Source organism: Crassostrea angulata, chromosome 8 (assembly GCF_025612915.1).
Source record: "Crassostrea angulata isolate pt1a10 chromosome 8, ASM2561291v2, whole genome shotgun sequence".
Classification (NCBI taxonomy): domain Eukaryota; kingdom Metazoa; phylum Mollusca; class Bivalvia; order Ostreida; family Ostreidae; genus Magallana; species Magallana angulata.
Genome location: NC_069118.1, coordinates 5,298,451 through 5,326,288, shown reverse-complemented (window position 1 = coordinate 5,326,288; position 27,838 = coordinate 5,298,451). Strand labels below are relative to the sequence as shown.

At 34.5% G+C, this 27,838-nt stretch overlaps 1 protein-coding gene across 6 annotated transcripts; it reads right to left on the bottom strand.

The window, feature by feature from the left end:
* Nucleotides 1-27,838, bottom strand: LOC128160088 (uncharacterized). Of its 6 annotated transcripts, none has more exons than XM_052823355.1 (4): nt 27,656-27,838; nt 2,776-2,859; nt 798-889; nt 1-438 (listed from the first exon to the last, which is right to left on the bottom strand). In XM_052823355.1, the coding sequence occupies exons 1-4, from the start codon at nt 27,747-27,749 to the stop codon at nt 235-237; spliced, it is 474 nt and encodes a 157-aa protein (XP_052679315.1). In that variant the 5' UTR covers nt 27,750-27,838; the 3' UTR covers nt 1-234. The 6 variants fall into 6 exon arrangements, with proteins under 6 accessions (XP_052679315.1, XP_052679312.1, XP_052679314.1 ...); XM_052823352.1 differs by lacking the exon at nt 27,656-27,838 and adding an exon at nt 21,133-21,380; XM_052823354.1 differs by lacking the exon at nt 27,656-27,838 and adding an exon at nt 15,980-16,277.

Genomic DNA, 27,838 nt, shown 5'->3' with positions numbered 1-27,838 from the left:
TTGTTATACCTGATCTATGTACGACCCTCTTTAAAAGCAAAACAATAAAACAGATGAGTTTGAAAGTGAAACTAGATAGATGCACAATTTAAACACATAAACATACAACTACACATGTACATGTACAGCCAATGTTATCCTCTATGCAACTTCCTATCACGTGACTGTGCATATCATACTCTGCGCACTTGATGAGTGATCCACTTCCGGACAATGTGAGGGACATTGATATGTCTATTTGTCTTTGTGTCTACAGACTAAAACTGGGCAATGGGCGTGATGGACCACGAAGTCACTGACGCTGCCCATTATTGTCCGCCGGAATTTGCCCATCCCTCTTGTTCCCGTGACGACGAATGTGGCGTTCTCTTTCTGTGCCACGTCGACTATAGCATGGCCCGGCTTATCAGCGTTCTCTACTCGAAATTCAGCTTCGATCTGTAAAAATTACAATACCGGTATGTTAAAACACAAACTTGCACACATATGTCAAGTAATTTTGATAATTAAATTTCTTTTCGTTTGTATATACATGTATGCATATCTAAGATCACCAGATGGAACAGTTGCAAATATCATCAATGGACACAATAGGATATTATGTTTATTTTTATGGCTACATGTATTAACGACATAGAGACAGGTTGCTCTGAATTTTTACGCAAAAAATAAAATGAATATCATACACTTAAAACGAATGGAGTTTTCAAAGATAAAGGACATCTTAAAAAGCAATTGTAGGGAAATTATAAACCCGATTGCGAATATATAAATTAAAAGAACAAGCATTAAATTACCCCTAGTTTGCTGGCTTTGTCGATGAACTTCTGTTTAAGATCGGTGGTTTTTCCGTCTGACTCTCTCTGTAATTCCATTACTCTTCCAGGGCCTGTAAAAGTTATGAATAAAATTACCACAAATGATAGTAACTCTTCTTTTCCAATATTTATGGTGACTGGAATTCCATTATTCGGAACTCCTTGAGTTTGCTACTAGAGAAGCCATTTATGGGGGGACTAGGATTGCTTGCCATAAAACAACAATTTCATTTTGGGTCATCAACGCTCTATATGGAGAATAATCATGCTCTCAGCACTGGGCAGATAGTGTGATGTTTTCATCACTCTAAAAATTCTGATGTAAATTGCAGTGAAATGCTAAAGAAAAACCTTATAGGAATAAATTATGTGATCAATCAATTGAATAGCAGTGTCAACTTTTAAGACTGTAATTGTAGACTCCATTATCTATGATCAATCATCACTGATACGATCTGATGAAAGAGATTCATTCCGGGGCCGAATAAAAAAGTAGTATATTTGGACAGTGATATTCCACAGCGGTTTAGTCAGGCTCGCTTTAAGTGTTCTCTGGTATAATCGTCTGTGATTACAGACGACATTTTCAATAAGAGTTTAAGAAAAAACAATTATCTGCAAAAACTGTGTATTGATTTCAGCGGTCATCTCCTCCCAGAGGAGGTTTCTGGGACAAAAACAATCGACAATCAATCGCTATGCGAGCAGAAAGACAGAAAACGCCATTATGTGGATTCGCCAGAATGGTACTTCAAATATCGAAAAATTAGCTTCGAATCGATTTTAGTTTCTGTTTTTAATCTCCAACGGCACTTACAGAAGATTCTGATTTCCATAGATATTGTTTGGTCCTGACATTTCATTTTTGTGATATAGTCATGCATCATAATTCATGTATTTTTTTTTTACTAAAAGCTTTCAAGCACCAAGCGATATTTGCCTTTATTTGATGTTGCTAAGTTTGCAAGATGAGAACAAACGAAAGTCTATCCCACTAACACACACAACCAGCAATTTCTACAGTAATTCACTCCTCGGGCTAGGACAGTTCTCCAATTAGCTCTTTTTACACATTCAACAAATACGAATACACGATTTAATTGGCCCTTGATAATTAAGTTTAATTTGCAAGCATAACTAAGTTGATGCTTCCCGAGTTCTGAAATTCAATACGACTCCCGTGTGACCACAAACTGGTACCATTTTCCCAAGGGTCCAGTTCGTTTATTCTCAGAAAATGCGAGAAAGCTGCAACCTGTTATTTTTAAAATATAATTTGGTCATGTAAATAAGTTACTATTGTAAATTGACTTGAAGTGGTACTGCTCGTATAAGAATCATAACTGATGTTTATGATTTGATCATGCTATTGTTCATAACACGTGACAACTTGTAGTAACTAAATGACATACATGTATACTTCAACAAACGCTTTTGAGGCTGGTTCACAAGAAGTGGGGAAATGATACATTACCAGCAGTTACCAATCATATATGAACCGAAAATAAAAAAAAAAACCCAGCACATTTACGACACCACTTCAAATAGAAATTCCAATCGAATCTTCTCGGCCTTTACCGACATGCGGAAAAAACAGAGAAGGCCCGATAAGTTTCGATTGACAAACATTCATGCAGATAACCCCAAATTTAGTTTTTATCAGCTGAAACCTAATCAATCCAGTGATGTTTCTCACATCATATCATGAACATAACTCTTCTTTCTTCTCAGGTATGGAGAAGGAACTCGATGGATGTAAACATTTATAAATAGTAACACAGAGTTGTGAATTGCCAATATTTACGATGTTGGTTCTTTGGTTGTGAGTTCCTCCAGCTGGTACAATACATACAATAAATTTAACTTGTTTGTGGTAATTTGGAACCGATATTACGGTGGTGGTGAATTTTTGTTATATGCTTATAATTTATTAATTTTAAGGCTGCTAGTCACTTACTCATGGTGGTAGCGTTGATGTAACTCTCCGGTACGTGGAGGAGGATAACCTTGTTCCCCGGCTTGTGGAAGTTGGTGACATACCCTGAAACGATACGTAAGGTGTTCATATTAATTAAAAATGGCCTTTAACTGAGCTCACGTGTTTGAGAAGGCTGTATTTTTGGTAAACAAATTAGCCAAAAGATCCATCTTAAATTTTTAGATAGGATTTTCAAAGCCATCAACTCTAAATCATTTTCTCTAGCCGAGAAAAACGAATCGGGCACTTGGCTAGCAAAAGTGTTTCTAATAAGTAAAGCAAAATAATTAAGCTGTAATATATTGAACATTTTGCTATATCATTATACAAAGCTATTTAAATAAAGGACATCAATAGAGTCTAAAAATGGCCACGTCCATCCAGCCTTTTCATCAGAAAACAAGAACAGATTTTAAAACGATATGCAAGGTTCAACCGAAACACCAGTTAACCGATATGTAGCTTGTTTAAAAATTAAATGTCTTTTTCTCAGAAAACTATACTAATATTTCATTGATTTTGTCTCTGTTGATTTATCAAAAACTTTCTTTTTATTCAAAATCAATATCACATCAATATACATTATTCAACAAGTTTCATCGGATCTAATTTTTAAAGTTGGTTTTATGAGTTTTGCATAAGCAAACAGCAACTCAAATTGCGTTTCTTATTCCATGTAGGTATCCATAAAACATATTCATACATGTTTGTTTCTTTTTTCGATAAAATTTGCAGTAAAATATTGATTTTATTTTTGTTGCTCATTTATTGGCTTCTGTTTTGTCGCAAAAATTGGATTTTAAGACCAGTGCAATTTCGATGCATGTATAAGAGTGATTGTAGCACTGTGGGAAATTCTACATTGTTCTAAGAAGCTCTTTACAATTTTAGCATCAGCAAAACTTGAGGATTACACACTATAAGCTAAGAGAGACATTCGGTAGAGCTGCAGTGCTTCATCAAGCAACAGTAAAAATGGCGTGTAAACATAGTAAACTGTCATCCTCCATTTCTCACAGAATACACCGATGTTCTGTATTCCCACCATAGAGTTCTTATATGTAATCAAAAAGCAATAAAGCAGTTGGACCTGACCTTGGTGATTGTATAGAAAAAATGGGGAGAACTTTAATCTCTCTATCTGTCCGGGGTTTAATGCCTCGTTTCATTGGTATTAAAAATGAGAGACCATGGCTGTCCAGTAAAGTACTTTAAAATGTGTGAAATACAAGTCACCTCTGGGCACTGGTATGAAATAAGATTAAGTTTAAAACCCGTGAAAGGGGCCTCAACTAGCCATTGTAGACACACTTCACAATGCACACTACACATTTTATGCACACACAATAAATATCTTCCGTCTTATGAATCGACATAATGAAGCACACCCTTACAGTGAGGATTTTAAACTGTGGTTTGCTTTCCTCTTAGTACCTTCACTGACTCAAGTGCGCGATACTCTCTCTAGTTTACAATCAAGTAGTTTAAAAAATGGTTAGCAGAAGAAAATTCATTGAGAAATTGTTGATTAAGAAAAACCAAAGCAGTAGTATTATAATTGTCAATCAAGTACAATACTTACATTGTAATGCATACTCGGAAAACTCACTCTCGTCAACCGATATAACAACAGTGGCCATTTTAATAATCTCTGTCCACGAGATAGAACGGGATTAATAGGGTCAGAATTATTTTCCTCTTGATATTTCAATCTGAGTGTGGGGCGCAGCAATGGTAGCCAATCGGATTAGAGTAAACACACACACACTCTGACCTGTGCCGAGTTCTGTGAGCGGAATCCGCTACGATTGGATAACTCATGCCACTTTATGATGTAACTAAAGTTTAATTAATTCGCGGCGCGGATCTTATATTTATGTAAGGATTTTTAAACGAATTGCTTTAGTTTATTTGAATGATCATAATTTATGGTCACAATCTTATGTCAAAAAGGTCAGGCAGGCAAGTGTAAAAATTTAGAACTACATCTTAAATATGTAATTTTTCAGTGGCGTCGGGAAGCAAATTGAAAGGGGGGGGGCTAGACTAATCATCAGAAATCTTGACAAGCAAAAAAAAACCCAAAAAACAAAAAACGCAAAATCATGAAAAAAAGTGGGAGGGGGGGGGGGGGGTCAGGACCCTCCCTGATGCTATTTGCCTAATGGTAAGGTCTAATTCTGCAAAAAAGAGGAGGGAGGTTCCGACGCCTGAGTTTTTAATAGCACAAAATGATATTATTCAACATTCAAATTATACACTATGTGCTATCAAAAGCAATTTCAATTCGAAATTGAATTGTAGAATTATTATCAATCCTTAAAATGACGTCAACGGAAAAAAATACATTCTGAAAAGAAAGCCAATTCCCTTTAGTAAAACGCAAGTGTTCACTTGTTAATAATTAATTCTAAAACCATAAACGTGTACCATAAAGTTGTTCATAGAAAAAGGGAATTTATCATCACTGGAAAAGAACTAAACGCTTGGCATCATCAGTACAAAGGTACACCTAAATAAAACATGATCATATGTTATAAGAGATAGTCAATGTTCCACTTCCCTGCAGGTACTGTACAAACTTTTTATATTTTTTCTCCCTGGAATATGAATAAGGAACAAGCATTTTCTCCGAGAAAACTTCACAATACAAACCTAAAATAAAGTACTGAAAAAATTACACTGACTTATCTATTTTTTTTTTAAATGTTAAACAAAATGTTTATAAATGTATAATTATAATAATGTTATATAAATCATGCATGTATCTTAATATGATGCAGTCGCAGCATGCATTCAAAACCTCACGAAACCTTGTCGAAGTTTGTTTGTTTTTTTTACTTACATTCAAAAGCTATATCCGAGGTTTCGCTTTCATCAATCGCAATGACAACCGAGGCCATTGTGTTTGGTTTGTCCGTGAAGGGGTGCGGAGAAATGCTCGGCAGAAGCTGCCCTATCTCCAATATAAAGCTACAGGAGTCGCCGCGCAGAAAAATTACTCAATAATCCTAATTGCTTTATGGTGTAAGGGGAGTAACTGCTGTCAGAAAACACGAACCATTCATTATTTAAAAGGCGTATTTTCTCTATTCTGAATAATATTAAAGACCTCAGATTTTTTGAAATCTGAACCAACTGTAATTGAAAAAGCAAAATTTCAAATGCAGCAAGTGGTTGATAAATCATTTGTAAATTTGCTGAATTGGCACTGGGATGGAATTCTTGAACTCCGATTCCCAATTACGGGAACAAAACTGACAGATTTATCGTAAACGCTGTACATCCCGTCATCCGTCGAATATCGATTTAAAAAAAAGAGACAAACGGACAGGAAAACGGAGGTATTTATTTCCATACAACATCGTTCTGTGATAAATGTGCTTTTTAGCTCGGATGTTTGCCGCTTTTGTAGAGGATTACAGTCGCGAATCAATGGGGACAAGTCTTTTATGACGTAATATAGAAGACGATTTCATGTTTTGTGATCGGATTGGGTTTTTATTTTAGTCTCTGCGTATTTCATAATCTCTACTCAACCAAAGATCAAGGGATAAAATAAAAGAGATTAAAGAAAAATAGATATGATGTTACATTCCACAAGAGACTTTCTTTATGTTCTTTATCCTTTTACTCCCAAAATGTTGAGATTTTGCATAGCGCATTGCTTTAATATAGTTCATTGCAATTTCATAAAATGTCCCCAAGCAATCTATCAAAGTTGCTTTTTTTTTTAAATCGGCATGTAATAAAGATTTTTTTGTAATTTATCTTAGGTTTGACAAAAACTGCACGAAAAAGTCATTTATTCAGAAAATATAGATTATATATGATAAAGAGTTGCTTTCTGATGGTGATTTTCACTCAAACAGAATACCTTTTTATCCAAACTTCACATTTAAAAAAAACCTACAAAAATCACAAGATTCTTACGCCTGATTATTCACCGGCCATTCATTTAATTTACTATTTATTTATTTTGTACACTTTTTATGAATGTCCCGTCGCGGAATGTTTTTGGAAAACGCCTTTAAAGCGCTAGTCTCTAAAATCACATCACTTACTTATCAAGTTCATTTATTTCACTCATAACATATAATGTTACATGAGGTGCAGAAAAATTATATACAAAAGTATAAGAAAAGCAGGATTTACAAATTTACAAATGACGGCTACCTCTCACCATGCCTGTAAGGCATAGATATTGGTTTATTCACTGATGCATCAATCGATTGATAGAATAATTGAATTTTTTTTTTATTTTTTATTTTTGGGGGGGGGGGGTGTTAACCAGTACCGATTCGACATCTTGGTCATCTTTTGGTATTTGTTAACGATGAAACAGATTTGCACTATGAATTTTGCGAAGGAAATGGATTTTAACCATCACATTATGTTAGATCTATATGTACATGTAGAAGTTGAGATGTGTTTACTCTCCTAACTAGTTAATTAATGTACCTCACAATACCAAGACACTACGTAACAAGATGATGATTTAAACGTGTTAATTTGTTGGTATCAATCGATTTGGTTGTATATCAACTTAGCTCGGCTGTTTAAATGTCATGTTGTAAATTTTGAATTTTACAACATGACATGAATTTTGTATTTACTGCCACGCGGTAAATTCAAATTTAACATCATGACCAGTTAAAAGTGTTATAATAGGCCTCGTAAAGCCCAGCTCATCATAACATCAAATCATAATATTTTATTAAAATTGCTTATTTTCGCATATTTGGCTTAATATATATATACTCAGTACTTCATATGCATCATGATACATGTATCTATCATGATACTCAAGTTATCATCTGCTGATATAAATGAGAAAGTACTTTAAAGTGTAGTGAACCACCTTAACTTACTATACTGTTAAGGTAATAACTCATTAACGTATGCTAGACACGAGAGGTGTACTGTAATGTTCCGACAGATCCTTTCAGGTTCAATACTTTACGATCCAGTTTATCACATCAATGGAAAAGGCATTAAGTAAAGCACACTGACAGTGCATTGAGTGGAATTAATTAATCAATTAAATCACAAAGAAGAAGAGCCTGCAAGACAATATTATTAAGATTCGATACAATTAGTTCATTGGATCTTTCTGCACACTTGAGATAAAGGATATTGATATGCACCGGAAATGAATCTAATGATACCATATCTTTGTGTTTTTTAGATACTGGTATGAATTAATTAATGACCTTTTCTATTAATAAATCTCTTATGTAAAGGGATTCGTCATTAACACGACGTCATTATTGTTTGCCTTTGAAAACAAGCTATATTAGTTTGAAAAAATCTCCAATGATTTCATTTTTGCTCTGTTAGAATCCCTACTTTCTTGTCATTGTTTACAAACAGATTCAACAATTCACACTGCCTACACCCCGCTGTATCAACAGGCCTGCCTAATGGTGCTCTGTTTTATCTCAATCCATCTCACGGGTCACTGCCCTGTAACAAGTTGTACGGAAACATCCGATCAGGAAAATCAACACCTCATACACAGAAAATTAACAGACTCATGACTTTAAGTCATTAATGAAAACTTAGTTTTTCCGGTCACGCCATCAGGGTCTCGTACTTTATATTTATGATTTCCCTGCTGGGAGCTGAAGTGGAGTTTATTTTCCAATCGGGTATTCAATTATATAGATACGTCCGCTCTCTTACGAGCGTACGGTTCAAGAAAAACAATCAGAGGGTACGAATTCTCTGGTAACACGCACTAATCATACAATGAACAGACAAGTAGGGTGAATGGAAACTAACAGTTCTAAGGCCTTCAAGGGAAAACATTGGTTTGTAATTGAAACGTAACATTTAGTTAATATTAGCTTTACTTAAAAAGAATACGCATGTGGAATTTGTGAAATAATCGTTGAGAAAGAGAGCCAAAACCTACATGTACTATGGCATCTCTCTCTCTCTCTCTCTCTCTCTCTCTCTCTCTCTCTCTCTCTCTCTCTCTCTCTCTCTCTCTCTCTCTCTCTCTCTCCACATAAGACTATTGTTTCCAGGCTTCAACTCTGCGGATCGGTATTTCGTAAGTCTTGACTATCGTAGAGAGCAAACCTAATGCAGGGAGCTTACATCAATAGTCAGCTGTCCAATGATAAACGGGGACTCCGACATCGTCTGGTTTCTCCAATAGCACAGACCTGCTGCTCACCGTCAGTGACGATCTGTCCGGCCACCATCATCGTAAGTATTCAATTGACGTCAGATCCCATCATTCTTTGAGCCAGACAATGAAGACGATACTCCATTAATATTAGATGTCAAAATGCAGCTCTTATAATGCCTACCAAATTCACATAACGCTCGAACAATTACAATCTCCTCTTATTAATCGGAAGCTCTTATTTGATATTACATAATCCAGACGAAAATGCAAACATGAGATGAGATTGCTTCGGCGTTTTAAACAGACCAAATTGAATTATTTTGATTAGTTAATTCAGCTCCCTTTCATCAAAATATCTACTTAATAATATTGAATTAAAAAAATAGTCAAAGTAATGATTGGAACAATGTATGATAATACAAGAGGTGCATGCTTCTTTATGTCGTTTCATTTAATGAGATATTCTCATCCATAATGAATATCAACTATTCGTGCAAGAAATAATTGTAAACAAATCTCAGCTGATAACTTTTGAACGTGAATGATTAGGATGAAAAAAAATTGATTAGAATTTTTTTAATTTTTTTTTGGCTAAGTATCATATCTAAGGATAAGATAGAATGTGGTTATTTTGTTAATAAATTACCACTAATTTCCAGACGGATTCCGACTGTTCTCATCCAAGATTTGAGACCATTGACAGTAACTGTAATACAGCCATTAAACTGATCCCCAAACCGAAAATTGAATATAAATGATTGCTTTGCGGGGTATCGTAAAACATTGTCCAGTGGCGCACCAAGGAATTAAATACAGATACCGAGGATGTCTTTCTAGGGGACACGACTAGACAACTCTAAATTCCTGTTGTTGTCTAACGAAACATGTTTATCCAATACAGGGCCGAGAATTAAAGTCTTTGTATTGAAGTCAATGAACGTCCCTGTTGTGTACTGAGCAAAAATTACCTTTATCCTATAAACCAAACTGTACTAATTTAACGAAACAAACCTGTAAATGGAGTACATGTACAATTCAAATCGATAAAAGGCCTAGGGAAAGAATCCAAAATTTCCTCATTGATAATCATCTGTTTTTACCCGGAGAATTTCACATGAACAAAAACAAACATCGTTTGGAGATTCAAAGTGGGAAAGGTTTACATCTTTTCTTCATTAGGAAGTACCCGGGACACCTCGCGCATCCACGTAGACTCTCTATTATTGGTTGTGTATTGAAACCTGACGCGATAGAGGGGGCAATTCAGAACAGAAAATCTGGACATTATTTTTCGCTCTATTGAATGGATGTAGTTTGGGCGCCGTGTATTTATGATTATCGAGATATTACGCAAAAAGTGGTGGAAGCAAACCCCCCCCCCCAAAAAAAAAACCAAAAAAAAAAAAAAAAAAAACAACAACAAAAACGGGGGACAAAGTATAATCATACACAAGTCTAGAGCCACTGAAGGTAGGCAATAGGTTAATTCAAATACTCAGCTTCAATTTAAAATATTTTTCGTTTACCTGTACACATATATACACATATTCTGTGACATATTTTGTTCACATATCAAAATAAGTACTAATTCTGATTTGAATTATCATTCATATAAATAAGCTACATGTATTGAATATTTACAACAGTAACGAGTGCTAAAGATAAAAGAGACAACTGAGAGGTTTATTTTCAACATTTCACTGGTGAACCTCAGTTACAGCCAAACGCATGATTCACACGCAAGCAATTGAACTTCATTCTGGAACTTCGATTTCTTCCAAACCTGTTTTTTTTTTATTTCTTCTTGAAGTCGTAGTTATTTTTGGTTTTTATAAAGCAGCATTGATTTTGCAATGAGGCAGATTTTTATACTGGTTCTCCTACAGCATGACGCTTAATGAGGACCAGTAATACGGCCATTTCCATTCTTGCAATCTTGATTCAGCATTACAAGTCAAATAAGCAAATACAGGCACGTAGCATCGGGGGGGGGGGGGGGGGGGGGGCAGAGGGGGGAGGGCTGCCCCCCACTCCCCACTTTTTCTCGCAGCAACACATTTTTTAAAATTAACATATAAAAAAGTGAATTATCATGGAGTTGCCCCCCCCCCCCCACTTTTTTGGGAGTATGGAAAAACATGATATGAAAATAAGGAAATGAGGAGTGAAATTGAAGTTATATACTACGCCAGCCCCACCTCCCCCCTCTCTTAACTTGTAAGATAAATAAAGTATTCCAATAAGCTTTTTCCTTCCAGGAAAAAAGCGGACCATCCACTCACATTGTTTATGCTGAACCGAACCAGCGTTCTCGTGTTTAAGAATGTCAGGTATGTTACGGCAAGTTCAGGTGTCAAAACGCACTTGCTATTCAACGTCTTTAAGGAGGATGAAAGAAATGGTCCAACCAAAGTTCAATTTACGGAGACTAATAGTCAACCAAACGCAGTGCATTTTAATTGCCTCAAGTAGGCACTTTGTGTAGGCCTAAACAATTTACAAAACGAAGAATGCCTAGATTTCTTTAAATGAATTACAATTGATCCTAGGCTTGATGCTAAATTAAACATTTGTTTTTGCTTTCTTTTTTGTTTTTCTTTGATAAGCGTCTACTTGATAAGTAGTTGTCTTCAAAGTTCCAACGCGTCTTGCGATACCTCTAACAGCTCTATTTTCACTGCGTTAGATGTTTCTCGCGACTAAAATAAACGCTTCTGGACAAATTGGTTGGCATACCATTACTGTATTTGCAGTAAAAGTCTTTACCCCTGAACTTGTTGAATTGTCAATTAATAAAGAGAACAAACACATTGTATACCAGAAAATTAATCAGTTGCCGCAATTTCAAAGAAGATGGTAAACTTTCAGTTACGAGATTTACATGTATTCCATCCTGAAACTACCTTTAGACAGTGGAAGGATCCGACTGTCTGGCATTAGGACAATAAAGGCTCTACTGTAATTACATAATAACGATTCTGGACTTTGGTTAATACTGTGGAATCATTTTTATTTGTGGGGGTCAATGTTCGTGAAAAGCAAAAATTTTCCTGGTTCGAGGGGATGTAAATTCGTTGGTAGAAAGATTAGGATAATTATAATAAGTATAAAACAAATGCTTGTTTATACATTTGTGGGGATGTAATTATAAATTCGTGGGCAAGGGTTATCCATGAAAGCCACGAACATTGGTACCCCACGACCAATGATGATTTCACAATAAATGAATCCTTATTTAAAAAGAAAAAAAAAAAAACGTCATAAATGTTATACAAGTGCATCTAGATAAATTTAAACGGCATTTTTTGTGGCAATTGCATTAACTAGCTAGTACAGTAGATATAGGTCTCAACTTGTGTCTGTAGACTCAGATTCTGTACGAGAAAAATACATGTAAGTTATGCAGAACCCATATTTATCATCCTCATTCCGACCATTGATTGAGAAAGACGATGGTAAATAAATAGGGCAAAATGCAAATTTGACGTCTCTACTTACAATTAAACGCCCACAGCGATTGCTCGCTATCATCAATGGCTATAACAGCACATCCCGTGGAAGAAGGAGCGGTGTTTCCCTCAGCCATTATTGAAAACATTCAATTTAAGCCTCGAATTTCTCCAACGTTTCTGTAGAAACGATCGTGCTTTTCACAGAGCCGTTATTAATTCTTGAGTTCTTTTTGGGGAGAAGGATCTGATATAAAATGGCTATTAGCAACACTCCGCCGACCTACTCCCTAAGGATAAGAAAATATTGTTTTAGGGATACACACGTTTGCCAAAATTTAGCGCTAACTTACGCAATCTCCCTCGATCTTGAGGTGATGCTTTTCTATCACGTCCTGTTTTGAGTGAAGAATCCCAACATCTGGCCTTCACAACTTAACTTTAAGATTCACTCTATCTATTAGCTTACAACGTCTATTCAGTCAAAAATGTGGATTATTTCACAATTTATACCGCTGGGGCGTCGAGTAGGTAATATTAATTTTAAACTTTTAAGACCGTTGAAAATGATAAAAAACCATTGATAAAAAATATAAATGGCAATAAAATATTTTCCTTTGTAACGAATACTTCCGTAAGTTTGTCCATTGAATCAGACACACGGAACTTCTTTATTCTTTCTTTTTAATGGTGTTTATGTGTTGGTACTCCTATTTCTATGATCTCAAAGTACATGTCCTGTATTACGATATACTTCGTAAAAAAACTTAATTGAACACATTATAAATGTGTTTTGATCTATGACATCTGATGTATTCTAAAGACATGTTAATTTCGAGTACAATGTTTCATTGCTGACAAACCAATATGTCAATTGATGTATACATGTACAATAATGTACAATACATTTTATTCCTATTGAAATTTCAAGACAAACAACAGTTTACCTTAATGAGTCTTGTAACTATTTGGCCAGTATATGGCCGTGTTTCTTATTTGCTCAATCGCCCAGAAGACTGAGTAAGATTTATTACCCTTAGACTAATTAAAACAATCTATCGATGAAAACCATAGTAAAATGTTGCACATCAGCAATAATTTAAAACTGCACAAAAACCCCCTAAAACATATGCTATGAGTTTAATGCTAGCTGTGTACTACCGATAGATAAATCCATTAATGAAACTGGAAAGTTATAAACTATCCATCTCTTAGTTCATTGAAGGAAAGGAAAATAACCTAACTGCACTCGCTGCAAATCCTGGAAACAAATGATGAACGAGTTCTTTAGTGAAATATCTAAACGTTTTTTAACCCATATAATATCTTTTTATCTTGAAGTGTGCGTTTCCATCCATTTGACTTTGTCTATACGATAGGGCTGTAAGATGCTTGTATATAACACTAGCAAATTTGTCGTGTATACAATTCTTCATAAACGTTCTTATTTCAAAACAAAGAGTAAAAAAAAAATCAGCATTATATTTGTTCTGTAAGAAAATACCTGTAAACGTGAACAAAAGGATTCAGAAACAATGTTAGACTATCCCGGGGTGGGGAAAGGGGTGACAAAACGTGTATCTCATACGAAATACAATATGCTGTAAAACGTCTAAATATTTCCATAAAGTTACTACGCAGTTGTAGTTATCTTGCGAGCAAAGCATGTGTTTGCAAGCTGCTAAAACATTTTCCAAACTTCCGATTAGATTTCAAAAGAAATGCATTTTGTGCACGGAGACACTCTCAGACACAGATAACGACTTGTTTCGACACGAGAAAAATTAATGTTTTCATGGAAACATCCCAGCGATTGATAACTGTTGATAGCAGTAAAACATTCTTTATAGAATGGTAAGCGCGTGCCTCCTGATTTCCTAACCTTTGATCCTATAAATCAGGACCTCCCCATGGAGTTCCGATGAAAAATCAAAGTACCGAGAGTATGAAAATATGCCGCACAGTGTGGTCTTCTCTGATTCTCGGACTTAATTATGGAGAGATCGTGGTCAAAAAGTTTCTAAGTCTATGTTTTTACCACATACAATTTTATAATCAGTGATCAGATATATGAAAAAGATTCCTAAAATTTTTTTAACACATGGTCATCTAACTGAGCTAATATCTGTTATTATGCATGAAAAAATCAAATCCGGGTATGATGCATCTAGTTATAGTAAGAATATTGGTTAAAATGACCATTACATGATATTCTTCTACCTCAAACAAAAAATAATAATCTCCATCGAAATATGATGTAAAATGTAATAAAACATTCAACAAGATGCAAGTGATCGTACATTTTGTAACTCTTCTAAGATATCAATTATCATTTTAGTGAATCTCGTTTGAATGAAGGTACATGTACATATCTTCTGGTGTTATATATATATATATATATATATTTTTTCTACAACATAAATCTGTTATCCTCTCTTCTAATTAAAAAGCATTTCTCCTTCTTTGAAATAATTGAGTTAAACAGTTTATCGTGCTGTGTAACAGTGTGATTGCTACATTCCTTTCAGTAAAGCTTTGGCAGCCCAGTGTACAGTTAATATGTTAAAGATAATGATGTTTTGTCTATTGTGGAATTGTTCACTTGAAACGCGCAGTATTAAGGAAACACACCAGACCGATTTGAAGTTATGATTGGGTTGGTGAAGAGATATTTTTTAAAATGAAATATTTGTAGCCCGACGGTGCTTTTATTACTCACCCTCAGAAAATCGATAGCAGATTTGCAGGAAATTCAATTTTTAAATCACGTTCACAAAAAAAACCCACCGTAAAATGTCCTTTTAATGTTGCAGACCGTAATAAACGCTTTATTTCTAGAAAGGCAATTATCATTTCAAAGAGCTTACACGCTGATTAGAGAGAAGTGGTCGGGCATGATTTCACCGAAGTTACAATCAAATCATTGTCAACGTTAGAGAAAGGCAGACAAAAAGCTCGCTTGTCTAAACATTCAATAGGAATACTGCAAACCCAACGACGAGTGTGGCCAATGAAGCACTTTACAGTTTCTGTGAGGAAGCCAATACTGTGGTCGTTTATGACTTTGTTCTTCAAAACACCGAAATTTATTATCCCTAGAAGAAAAGGATAGGTGTCGATGAGTCCACATTTGTCATTAGACTGACGTCCATCGATTTACTGTCCGAGTCTGAAAATTGACATTACATACAGGCACTAACGTCCGCTGATTAGTTCTATTTTCTTTTTCCCCAAAGATTATTATGGACCTTCCAGACAAGCTAGGGCTTTCGTCATTTTGCAACATAATTATGATTTTCATAAACGTCTCTATCGAAAGCAACGAATACCTGACCAATCTTTTTTTTTAAATGGAATACAATATACAACTACATACTTAAATTTCAAACCAATATCGATTTCCTATCCGGCTTTATTAAATCTAAAATATCCAATGCACATCTCTATAAATATTGGAATTACCAACAACATAATGCGACATGATTGTTGTTCTCATGGACTATAATAAATCAACCAGACAAAGAGAAGAACCATTTGACTGCTCTGCAGGATATACATAATGATATTCGTTTCCGAAATGATAGACTATACTTACAGTCAAAAGCCCACTCCGAGTTGTTACTATAGTCCACGGCCATTACAATAATTCCTTTCCCGGAGTCTGAGTTTGTTGTGTTAGGATCGGCCATTCTTAAAGGTTTCAGGCTTTTTCTTATAGATTAGAAAGTTGGAACGAAAATCTTATTTAAGAGTCTTTCTACGCTGTCACTCCTTACTGTATCTCCGCCGGGATTTCTCTAACTCGGCACTTTGAAGATGCTTTGAATCACACTGTCAACAGCTGACATGCAGGGTTAGGGAATGATGTGCTTTCCGATAATTGTCCTCGCTTCTCGAGCCCGACCCTGTAACAAATCGTTGTAACTCCACGTCAATGGTTAAAACCCCTTACAGGTTTCTTATATCTCATCAAACACAAACTCCTCCTTGTTGCAAGAAGGCTTGGTTCGTATTGCGGTGGCTTCAGGTCTGAGAGAAGAAGATTTTATTACTGGGGAGATACAGTAAGCCGTTGTTGATGTGAGATACGTGATCGCGCTGCCTCTGACGCTATATCGGTAGAAATCAAATGGTCGCCGGAGCGCGAACGTTGTTTTGCACCGAAGCAAGAAGTTTATTATTGATTAATGAATTATACGATACAAATTGATGAAACTCGGGAAATTTTTCTGGTTACGATATTTTTCAATCTTCCTACTCGCTGAAGCAAACAGGAAATGATCGCGTTCTTTTAAGCAGAATTGGATGTCTATACATCAACTGAGTGCTGTGACAGCAATGTTACAATCCCCATGTTTCGAAATCATCAGATTAAGCATAATATTTATGTTCTCCGATACCGATAATACAGTTGAAGAACGGAAATTAAAGGATTAAAGATCTGTTGTTGAAAAAAAAAACCTTGATGAAAACCAGCAGAAATAAATATCTCCATAACTCGGGACTTTGGAAATAACTTGTGGTAATGGTTGAGGTATGGTAGCAAAATCCAAGTAAAGATGTTATAAAAAAAATTGGTTAACAAAATACATGAAAAAAACCTTACCAATCAAATGAATATGCACTGTATGCAGTTATCATCAAATGAATATATAGATAACCAATATAAATATTTTAAATGATATGTGTATACCTGTATAATCTAAAACCGTAAATGAATGAATATTAGAACAGAAATGAATTAATGATATTCGTGACTTTTCATGAGAACCAGTTTGTGTTGATATGATGAAATACTGTCAGTTGGCAATCTTTTTGTTCTCTCGTAAATATGGATGAGAGCGTCTCAATAAAAAACCGATTACAATATATTTTTATTCTATTGACAGATGCCTCGAGAAACAAAATCTTACATCGATTTACTGGTGTATCATTGCAGGATGTATACCCTAGATCTCGTATTTCTTGACGGTGCATGAGGGCAAAACGCGCATGTCTTGAAGATACATCTGCCGCACTGGGATTTTTAACAGGCGTAATTTACAAATTCTGATTTTCATTTTATCTTGGAAATATGATTTCTGAGAGGAAATTCCAGCATGCTGAAATCTCCTAAATATCGTTATCATGGCAGTTTATTAAATATTGCGTGCTATCATGCCATGTATCGTAACCGCTCACATTTAAAACAGCCAGGAGAATCCAAGCCAGAGAACTGAATGCTGAGACAGTTATTACTTCCATGTACATTTACAGCTAGGGGTACATTCTACATTGAAAACCTTATATTAAAATTTTGAGAGGAATTAAATAAAAAGCACCAAGACATTAGTCAAGAATGAGACTACATGTATCTGCCATGAACAGCTCGATCCCGAGTTTTAGTAAGTATATTTTTTTGGTATACCGGTACCTCTATACAGCAATTCTTAAGAGTTTAACAAATTAAATCTTACATGTACAACTTCATTGTTCATACATATTAAAATCAAATGCATACACATTTCTTTTTGTCATCCATTTTTTTGTACGCATATGTATACTAATATTCTAGTATCCAAAATAAGGAAATTCGTCTTGGTTAACGCGTTCATATAAGTTGAAGCCTTCTATTTGTTAAGATAATAATATAAATATTCAATTTGTTGCATGAATCAACAACATAACACTAGGAGAGGATCTATATATTGTCAACCAACATTCTAGATGTTCATGAAATTTTTACCGTATGTTGTGCACCTCTATCAAATTGATACTTTGTCTAACCAATTCATATTTTATGGTGGTGTTTTGTTACATATTCACGTTCCTTATGTAAACAAATACAAGATCTCATGAGAATCAATATGTTTTAGCATTTCCAAGCAGGAACTAAATATTTAGATGCATTAACTTTAAACTTTCCCTTCACTATTCTAGTGTTACGGTTGTATTATGCTTTTACTTTAATTCAAATAATATTGATTGCAAGAAGTGTGGTGCCATGTTGTAAATTTTGAATTTACCGGGTGGCAGTAAATACAAAAATGTCATGTTGTAAATTTTGTATTTACTGCCACCCGATAAATTCAAAATTTACAACATGACAGTGGAATGGAAGTACGATAATTGATTATAGTTTCTAGTTTTGTTCGTACCGGGGCTTGTAAAAAAAAACAAATTTGAAAATCTTAATAGAATTTAACATACTGTTTTTGTATTATAGAAAGAAATACAAGAGAGAAAACCGAAATTTGAGAGACCATGTTTTCTTACATGTACTCTCAAAGAATATAAAAAGGGTACACTAGCATTTTAGTGGTTTATTTCCGAAATTGGTATGACTTTGGAGAAATAAGATCAGTTGTTCTGTAAAATACATGTTACGGGCAACCCCCCCCCCCCCCCCCCCAACAAAAAATGAGGAACTCTGAGCTTTAATAAAAAAGTATTTAGACCAACTATTTGGACATCGTCAATTCATTTGCACAATAATTATTGCAGTTGAATTTTACCTATTCCACACTCTGTAAATGCTTTAAGTGCATGGTTGCAACGTGCAGTTCTGCACATGAACGTTATATTTAATCTGAAAACAAACACTGAATAATCATCAGAAGTAGCCCTTATCTTCCCGAGCTCCAGAGTCCGTAGCATCTTGAGCAGTGCACGAAGCCAATCAAAGCCATGACTGATAGCCATCTTATCAAGAATTTATCAAATTATCAATCATTCACAGACGGCCAAAGTCATCTCTCAGGTAAAATCGATAAACATCCTTGGTGTTGTATCTGATGAATCAACGGAAATTGGCATCTCTCTCTCTCTCTCTCTCTCTCTCTCTCTCTCTCTCTCTCTCTCTCTCTCTCTCTCTGTAGACAAAATTTTGCTACCAACTAAAGGAATGAACAATTGTATGTCTGAGTACACAGCACATGTCATTTGTGAGCTATTTTAAATTCCTATGAGCCACAATTCTAGGTATGTCATACATTTAATAAAATTTATTCTTTTGTCTTTAAATTGAGTAACACCATAGTTACTTAAAGTTATGCTTTTGGAATCAAAGAGTTTCGCCCCTTCTTTCATGGAATAGCCCAAGCATTGGCAATGTTGCTGCTTTTGACAACTTGGCGCTAAATGTCGTAGATTTAAAAAAATGAATTATTCATGTACATCGATTTTCTCCCAGGAGTAAATATATCCATAACAGAAGAAATAAAACACGTAGATCTCATAGTAAAGAATTATTCAGTTTGAAAAACAAACTTATGGCTCGATGTCGCAATACGTGGGTGTATATTTTGCAATGAATCCAGTATTGAATCCAACTTGTATCACAATATTAATTCAACATAAAATGTGTTTTTATAATACACTAAATGTAATGAATATTTGAAAAGCTAGCGGGTAAGTTGGCTCCTTGTTAAGGATTTTCCTGATGTTTAGTTCAGTGTATTGGAAAAAATAATCAATCATAAAGTTTTGCTAATAGGAAAACCGTTGCACTTTTTTTATTTAGCTATTTAGCTATTTAGCTATTAGAAGTTTTTATAAATATAAAATGCAGTTTTCAGAGGGAATTTGCCAAAGCAATCTTAAGACAAAAAGATCTATTTGTTCAGATTCCATGGCACTTTAAAAGCTTTGTGCATGCACTTTAGTCGAACAAAAACGAATTTTTATTTTACGTTGATTTTTTTTATTATAGACAAAGGACCAATTCAGCTACTATTGTCTTTTGGAAAATGATAACAAAACTTTCAAGGTAGAATAGTCTCTATGAAATTGCTGTCATAAAGGTATCAGTATACCTCATTAATATGCTTTAAGATTCCATATTGCTGTCAAATTCATTGGATGAATAGATCAAAATAGAAATGTGTTCATGATTGAAAGTCATAACTCATTTGTCTCCATGTTACTGGCATGAGGAGTATGGCTACAAGTGATATAACCATTCTAAATAATAAAACACTGCAAGTACTCCATCGTCACAAAAAACCAAACAAACAGATGCCTGCAACAAGGATTCCATGGAGCCCCCCTTGGGTCGTAAATTACAGTCATTATCACATTACATTCTTGGAAAGCATTTCCGAAACAATTCGTGATGTTAAATTCACGGAGAATTTCGCTGGGGACAAATAAAAAAAACCCTAGATCGATGGTTACCAGCGAGGAATTAAAACAATTATTTGGTCTTTGATATTTTACAGGATGTATGGTTCATTATTACCAAAACAAAGCTATCACAGAAGATACAATTTCAAATTCTTGCCAAAGATGATGTTTTTTTTTAAAAGAAAAAGTGCTTACCACGAAAACCTACCCATTAGTTTAGCCAGACTATGGTGAGCTTAAAGATAATGGGCCTTGGGGACATTGTCTGAATCCACTAAAGCATATTTTATCATTTTTTGCTTATAAATGTGCCAGTCTGAATACAAATATTTCTCTATCATGTCCATTTAGATATACAAGTATAAGTGGATATGTAGAAAAAGTATCCTTGGAAGCATCAAGATATACAAGTACTAGTATCTGAGCACAAAATGATCGATGTTTTAAATAGCATACCTTATGTTACACCTTCTGCAAGTGTGTCATTGATCTCAAAATTTTTTATACAATGCCATCGCCGATTACTCAGTCGGCAAGACATTATTATGTACAGTGAGTAGTAACAATTCTCTGGGCGCGAGCAATTTTCATGGAGGCCAAGACTATGAAACAATTACATAGTAATTAGTTTATCAATATACTTACAGTCAAACGCTATTTCGGAATCGGCACTTTGGTCGATAGCCATCACAACAGTACTCTTCTCAGATAAGGCGTTGGCAATGTATTCAGCAAGCATTTTACGAAAACCAGAAATCTTTTTAAACATGCCAGGCGTTGTCAAATCTTTGTCACAAACTCTTGTACATCAAGTAGAAGTTTCCAAGATTAGAGCGATCGTCTGTCTCCTTCTTCTCACCTGACCCTAATCAACACTTGTCTGATTAATTACATGTACACATCATATGTGATTACACCTCCTTGGTGCTGGCTTCCAGAGTTTTCTGTTATACGCCGTGTTCAGTGTGTCATCACAAAACTGGCCTGTCATGCCTTCCTCTCATTGTGAACCGATATAAAATAATTAACCGATTTTACAAGTCAGAGAATTTGATTGGATTTGGTTGATCCAACCCAATATCTTAGCACAAAAAAAAAAGAAGGACATATAATCTCTTGCTGAAAACCAATAATGTCCAATGTACGCACGAAAGTAGCAAACGATGACAAGAGTCGATATTGTAATTTCTACTGCTTAACTAAATAATCTAAAACCGATACACTTAGGGTCATCATTCGTTCATACGTACTACGAATATAGATACATTAAGTATATACAATACTTCTCAAACTCTCAAATTGCACACCGCCGCATGGGTCTCGTTATTCCTGCCGACTCATGTTTGACAAATCAAAATACAATGCTAATGATTTTTATTGCCATTCAGATGAAACTGGCGATGCGATTCTCGAACGGTGAACTAGGTCGATGTTTCAGGTGCTTTTGATATACTCGTAACGAGTTCCTTAGCATTATAACACTCACAATGAGGCTAGTTAATGGTATCAGATCTTCACCATTAATCACCAGTCAAGGGTTTCATTTACATTATGAAGATCCTTGATTATTAATTTTCAAAGATCTGAGAAGGTTAATTTGGTTAGAATTAAACATAAATGAGTAAGAATTTAAGTTTATCATGGAAATGATTTTTCTATGTAAAAGGGAGCAAGAATGGCAAACTATCATTAATTTCATACTTTTGATATAAGTTTTTGAATTGTATAAAGAAGAGCATGTAATCTGTAATGTTAATAAATACACAAGCTTTGCTGAGAGATATAATTATACGTATCTCTAACACGTGGGTTAGACTACTTGTGATAATTACGATTACATTTCGCAGAAAGAAACCATTGAGAAATCTGTTTACACCGTTATAACACGAAGTGGAGCCGGGGTGGTGCTTTCTCTACTTCATCTTTCATCATCAACCTGAACCTGGCACATGTCGTGTTGGGGATTCCTCTAGAGTCTAAGAGTAAGAATTTAATCGGATATTATTCCACTCTGCTGTTGGTGAGTTAAGAGTTTTAAAGTCGTTGCTATTTCTGTAGTGCGAGTGAAGTTGTCAATAATTAAATCTTGAAGAAAATGAATTTTTCAATCGGGCATAAACGAACCGGTAGTTGTTGCATAGCAACCAGAGAATTGCAAAACCCCAGAAACCCACGATTTAATGCTTACTTGTTTATTGGATCGTTTCAAATTCTTGTGAAGAATAATGAAAATTGAAATGTAAGGCGAAATTAAGCTTATTACATCTCATAAAAATAAAAAAAACAAACCACACACACAAAAATATAGAATCAGCAGCAGATTTTTTTCCCATAAATAATGCGATTCCAATCACTCGTACATGTAGCACACTTTTGTACAACCTTTTAGCACACATTAGCAAGCATGTATAGAGATGTACATGTAGGATGTATAGATAAAAAAATATGAAAAGACATAACTTGGCAGCATTCAGTCTATATCTGCTGTCGTTTATACAATGTAATATCACAAATTTTTTTTTACGTAGCTAGGAAATGGGCAATTGATCCTGATGACCAATAAAATTCGTCCATTTCTGTAGACTTCTCGAATTCAGTTACAACATCAAAGCGTATATGGACTCTAACCATGCATACCAAAGACATTAATGCTCCACCGAAGGACGAACTGAGATATCAAATGAACGATACCAGAATAATTATGTTTGTTCAGAACCAATATAATGTCTGCTTTCTATAACAAGGATGAACTATAGCTACAAGAAAACTGTATACTGCTGAACTTTGTAAGGGACTTTCAGGGAACGGGTAGAACTGCTTTAAGTTAATGGTAAATTCAATAAACATTTAGATACAATTATTTTTTTCTTTTTTCAAATGTTGACGTATTTTCCTCATTGATTGATATACACCTCATTAATACTTTGTATTATTTAGATCGACGTATTCGGTTCATTAATTCTCGTAAGGCGAACAAACAATGCTTTTGGGAGGGCTCATCAATAAAAACCAATCAACTTGTGTAAATTAGATTTAACTATTTAAAAAAAATCATTAGAAATTTTATTTGTAGTCATTGACTTCATTCAATTACGCACTTTATAGATCAGAAACCTGTAACTAGTTTTTGAGAAGAATAAAAACACATCAATCCTGACCGATTGTCTTAAGCACAAGACGCTTTTAAAGGGACATGGTCACGATTTTGGTCAAATTCTAATTTTAATGTTTTCATTATAATACATACACTATGCTAAAGGAATGCATTTTTAATTATCATATGAAATTTGAGAGTAGGTCGTAGAGCTATAAGGGCTCAGAATTCTTTGTCATGTAAAATTGAAAATTTCACTTCAACATTCAACATGTAATCAAAAGGTTTGTTTACATAACAAAAAAGTGTAATCTCTATAATTTTTTTATAACTCAACAAAAGACGCTCAAATTTTGGTTGCCTATTAAAAATGCCTTACTAAAGCATTGTAAACATTAGAATCGGGACCATGCCCCTTTACGCGATTTTTTTTCAAATGGCCTGTGTAGTTGTACCAACAATGAAGACAAAGTTGTTTGTGACGCAATATCTAGGGGAAAACCTAGCTTGAGTCCCAGGAATGAACCATTAATTTAAAAGCATTGTGGGTAAAATCAGTATATGATTATATGTCACATTTCAAAGATACTTGGTAACACGTGTAAAAATAAAGGGAGCTCTGTGGTCGTGCCCATTTTTATCCATTGTTTATTACTGTGCCATAACTGCAATATTGGCGCAGTCAGAAATGCTTGCATTTGTGAAATCATTAATTAAATGCCAAATCATAAAAATAACAGTAAAAAATCATCCATTTTCTTTGTTCGGGTTAGTCTAGAGAAAGAGACTACATGCATGAAATAGTTACCAATTTTTAGTCTCGTTAAAAGGCAATTAAAACGAAAGGCTGCAAAGTATTTTCTCACTGTGAATTCGTACTCGGGCTGCATTGACATAGAACTTTACGTGAATCCTCATCAGTGAAATATGCATCGTTACCAACACGAGAAGAACATGTATGGACGCACTTATCCCAGATATTAGTCATGTCAAATTGGATGGAAAGACTGTAATGTGTTTGACACATTCCATTCCAGCGCTCACTTTACCACTTAATGGATTTAATGTGTCAAATTGATTTTTTGTTTAGACGTAAAGACATCAATTTTCACTGTGATCTTTTTGGCTTTTGCCTTTATTTGATATCTGTAACGAATTTTGATTCAAAAATTGCAAACTATATGATTAATTGATTTTTAACAAATTAAAATGATTATTTTGTGTGTTATGGAATAAAGTGAGTTTTCTATATATCTGTTGGATATCAGAAGTTAAAATCTTCACGTTTCCTCATTATTCAATACTTCATTGTTTTTGATAAATGTAGTTTGAAATCTAACTGCTGTGTAATACATAGAAGTTCACTTGTTTTAATTATGACATTGAAAGATACAATCTGTTTCCACGATTGATTCAACTGAAGAGTCATGGACGCATATTGTTTCCCATTGTGCATTACTGGATGCGCATGCGTCTTATGTTACCGTTAAATCCGTAAACTAAATTAAAACATTACAGGTTTATTACGCCATGGTGATATTCTAACCTAAAAATAACGAACAAAATCCGCGTTTTTCGGCTCCTCGTATTTTGTAACCTATTTGTAAAAATGAAATAATTCTCATAAAACTCGCTTACTAATGTAGTATTCAATACACGAAGCCTGACACCGAATATAAGAGATTCGCTATTCAATCGCTACAAACTCACGAGAGGACAGCTTCATTCAAATTAGAGCAGCTCTCATTAAAAAGAGCTTCGATTTCAATTTGATTTAGAATGGGAGAAAACACAACAGGGGATAATGAAAGAAACAACTTTTTGCTTTGTATGTTTCTAGCCAAGCCGACAATTTCAGAAATATAAAAGGAGGGGGCACTATGCCCATAATTTTTTGCATTGTAGCCAATACCCATTATTTCAATAAATCATTAGTTTTTCTTTAAATGTGTGTATACAAATAGAAAACAAATTGTGTAACAATTCATTTAATTTAAATGATTTTAATACATTTGATTTTTTTATTCGTATTGCGATGACCCACCAAGTATGAAGATAAAAAGAAAATGGGATTCGTGTATCTCTGCAAAATAACCTTTAAAACTAAAATTTAAATTGAAAGTTATTCACACTTTTTCGGATCGAAACATTTGTCTCATCTGAGAGTTATCGTAAAGCAAAGCCAGCGAATGAGGCAAGAAACAGATTGGCAACGTAATTAAGTGGAGACCTAGTTCATGCACGACCCTGAGTACTAGGACTATAGTTAATAGGACAGGAAAAATAGGTAACTTGAAATGATGATTACTTCGCCGCGAAACAAACAGAATATATTCATAAAAAGAAAACAACTGAACGAGATTTTTTCATTATTTTCCCCTTTTGATTGGTTTTTCAGTGAGCCATAATGATAAAGGAGAAGACAATCGTGATTGGCAAGTGTTCATATCGTTCTTGCAAAGTAAACGCCTTCAGATTAAGGGTGTCACTCACAGTTCTACGTCTGATAGAAAACTTCTTGATCGATGTCTTTTCTATAGGATACGCAAAGGACGTAGACTTTCTAGGCATTGATTTTTGAGGGAGAAAAACCCAAAACACATTCAGCACTATAAAAGTGAATTGCACTAATTCGTCGTTAGCCATTTTTCCATCTATTACATGTTTGCTTTAAAAATCAATTCAATGGCAATGATAGCGCATGTTTCAAACACGGTGTGGGAATGAAAAGCTGAGAGTTAATGGCATGGGTAGCCTCAGTAAGGCTGGGGGAAGTTGTCGTCAACGGAACTTGGTGTATATTTACGATATTGTATTAATGGTATTTCTAGGAAGAAAATCTACAGGGACTGTTAATGAAATCACGCAACCATCTGCCCCCCCCCCCCCCATCCCTTTAAAAAAAAGACAAGAAAATGCGCATTAAAGCCATTGTGTACTTTACCTTGAAATTACAGTTTTAAAATTGCATTGTTTGACATTTAATAATAACGATGACATTCATATATCATTTTCATGACTTTGAACCGAGATATGGATTTTCCAGCAATGATCTTGGGTTTCACTATCAACAACTTTAAGAGTAATGATGTTAAAATGCACTTCGTCTGAATTGTATTTCTCATATTCATCTATGTCTTATTTTTAGGAAAACTATAAAGAATACCAAACATGCACATCAAATGTAATAATCTATTTAATATCCTTCAGAAAAGCTAAACGCACTTTTCGTATTCAGCAATTACGGCTCCTTATGTACAGAAATTTGAACATTCGAACTTTTTAATGAAATTTTATGAACCCGACAATATCAGCTTCTACACAATAATTCTGGAAGAGTCCTCATCAAAATATCAGATTTCTTTAATTTAAATTTTTGGTTTTTTTTCCCTTTGTAACTCTTGCGCGATATATATTTGATTGAATTTTGTGTTTTCTTCTCCCAAGGGAAAACCGGATAGCTAGGAACAGTTTTCATTTACATAATTATACCAAACACGTCTGAGCAAGACACTGTCGCATGGTTGTCAACTAATCAGATATCAATGTTTTGCATAATATGCATGCCAAATTATGCAAAAGTGAAAGTTTGAACTTTAAATTTCTTTTAACATATAAATCGGGGAAATACCCCAAAATACCCCGAATTTCCTTACAATAAAGTCATATATACATGCGTGTAAGATCTATTTTATTGGAGTGTATATATTTTACGTTTTTAGAAAGAAAACTGTTTTAATAATTTAGAATAGTCAAATTGCAAAAAAAAAAAAAAAAAAAAAAAAAAAAAAAAAAAAAATGGTTGATAATACATGTAGTTTTTCTATACTTGAAAGAGTAGTTAAACATACGAAAATACCTCCGCGAGCCATTCTAGTCATTAACTAACTATTTTTGATCTAATAGTTTATAAAATGAAAAATAAATTTGGACAAGATATTCGAAAAATAAAAATCCTTAAATTGTCAACTAGAATCACATATACATCTGGTGGCAGCTGGTGTTTTTTTAAGGCATGATGAATTAAACACACCTTCTTTTCACTAAAACAATCTTGTATTTACATGTACTTACAGTCAAATGCCCACTCTGAATTATCACTATAGTCCACAGCCATCACCACAGAACCAGTGTCTGTCAAAGAATTCGAAATAGATTCCGCCATCATCACTAACGTTAAAAAAACCCACGTTTGAGTTGATGCTCTTATAAAAGCAACAGGTATAGTTGTGAGTTGCAGCTTTGTTTATATATACG

Bases quoted from the DNA above. Each gene is read 5' to 3' on its own strand.
- LOC128160088 (XM_052823352.1), bottom strand. From the start codon at position 21,256: ATGTTTAAAAAGATTTCTGGTTTTCGTAAAATGCTTGCTGAATACATT. The intron at 890-2,775 runs GTAAGTGACTAG...TAACTTTTACAG, and splicing joins CATCAACGCTACCACCATGA to GCCCTGGAAGAGTAATGGAA. The intron at 439-797 runs GTAATTTAATGC...TAATTTTTACAG, and splicing joins ACAAAGCCAGCAAACTAGGG to ATCGAAGCTGAATTTCGAGT.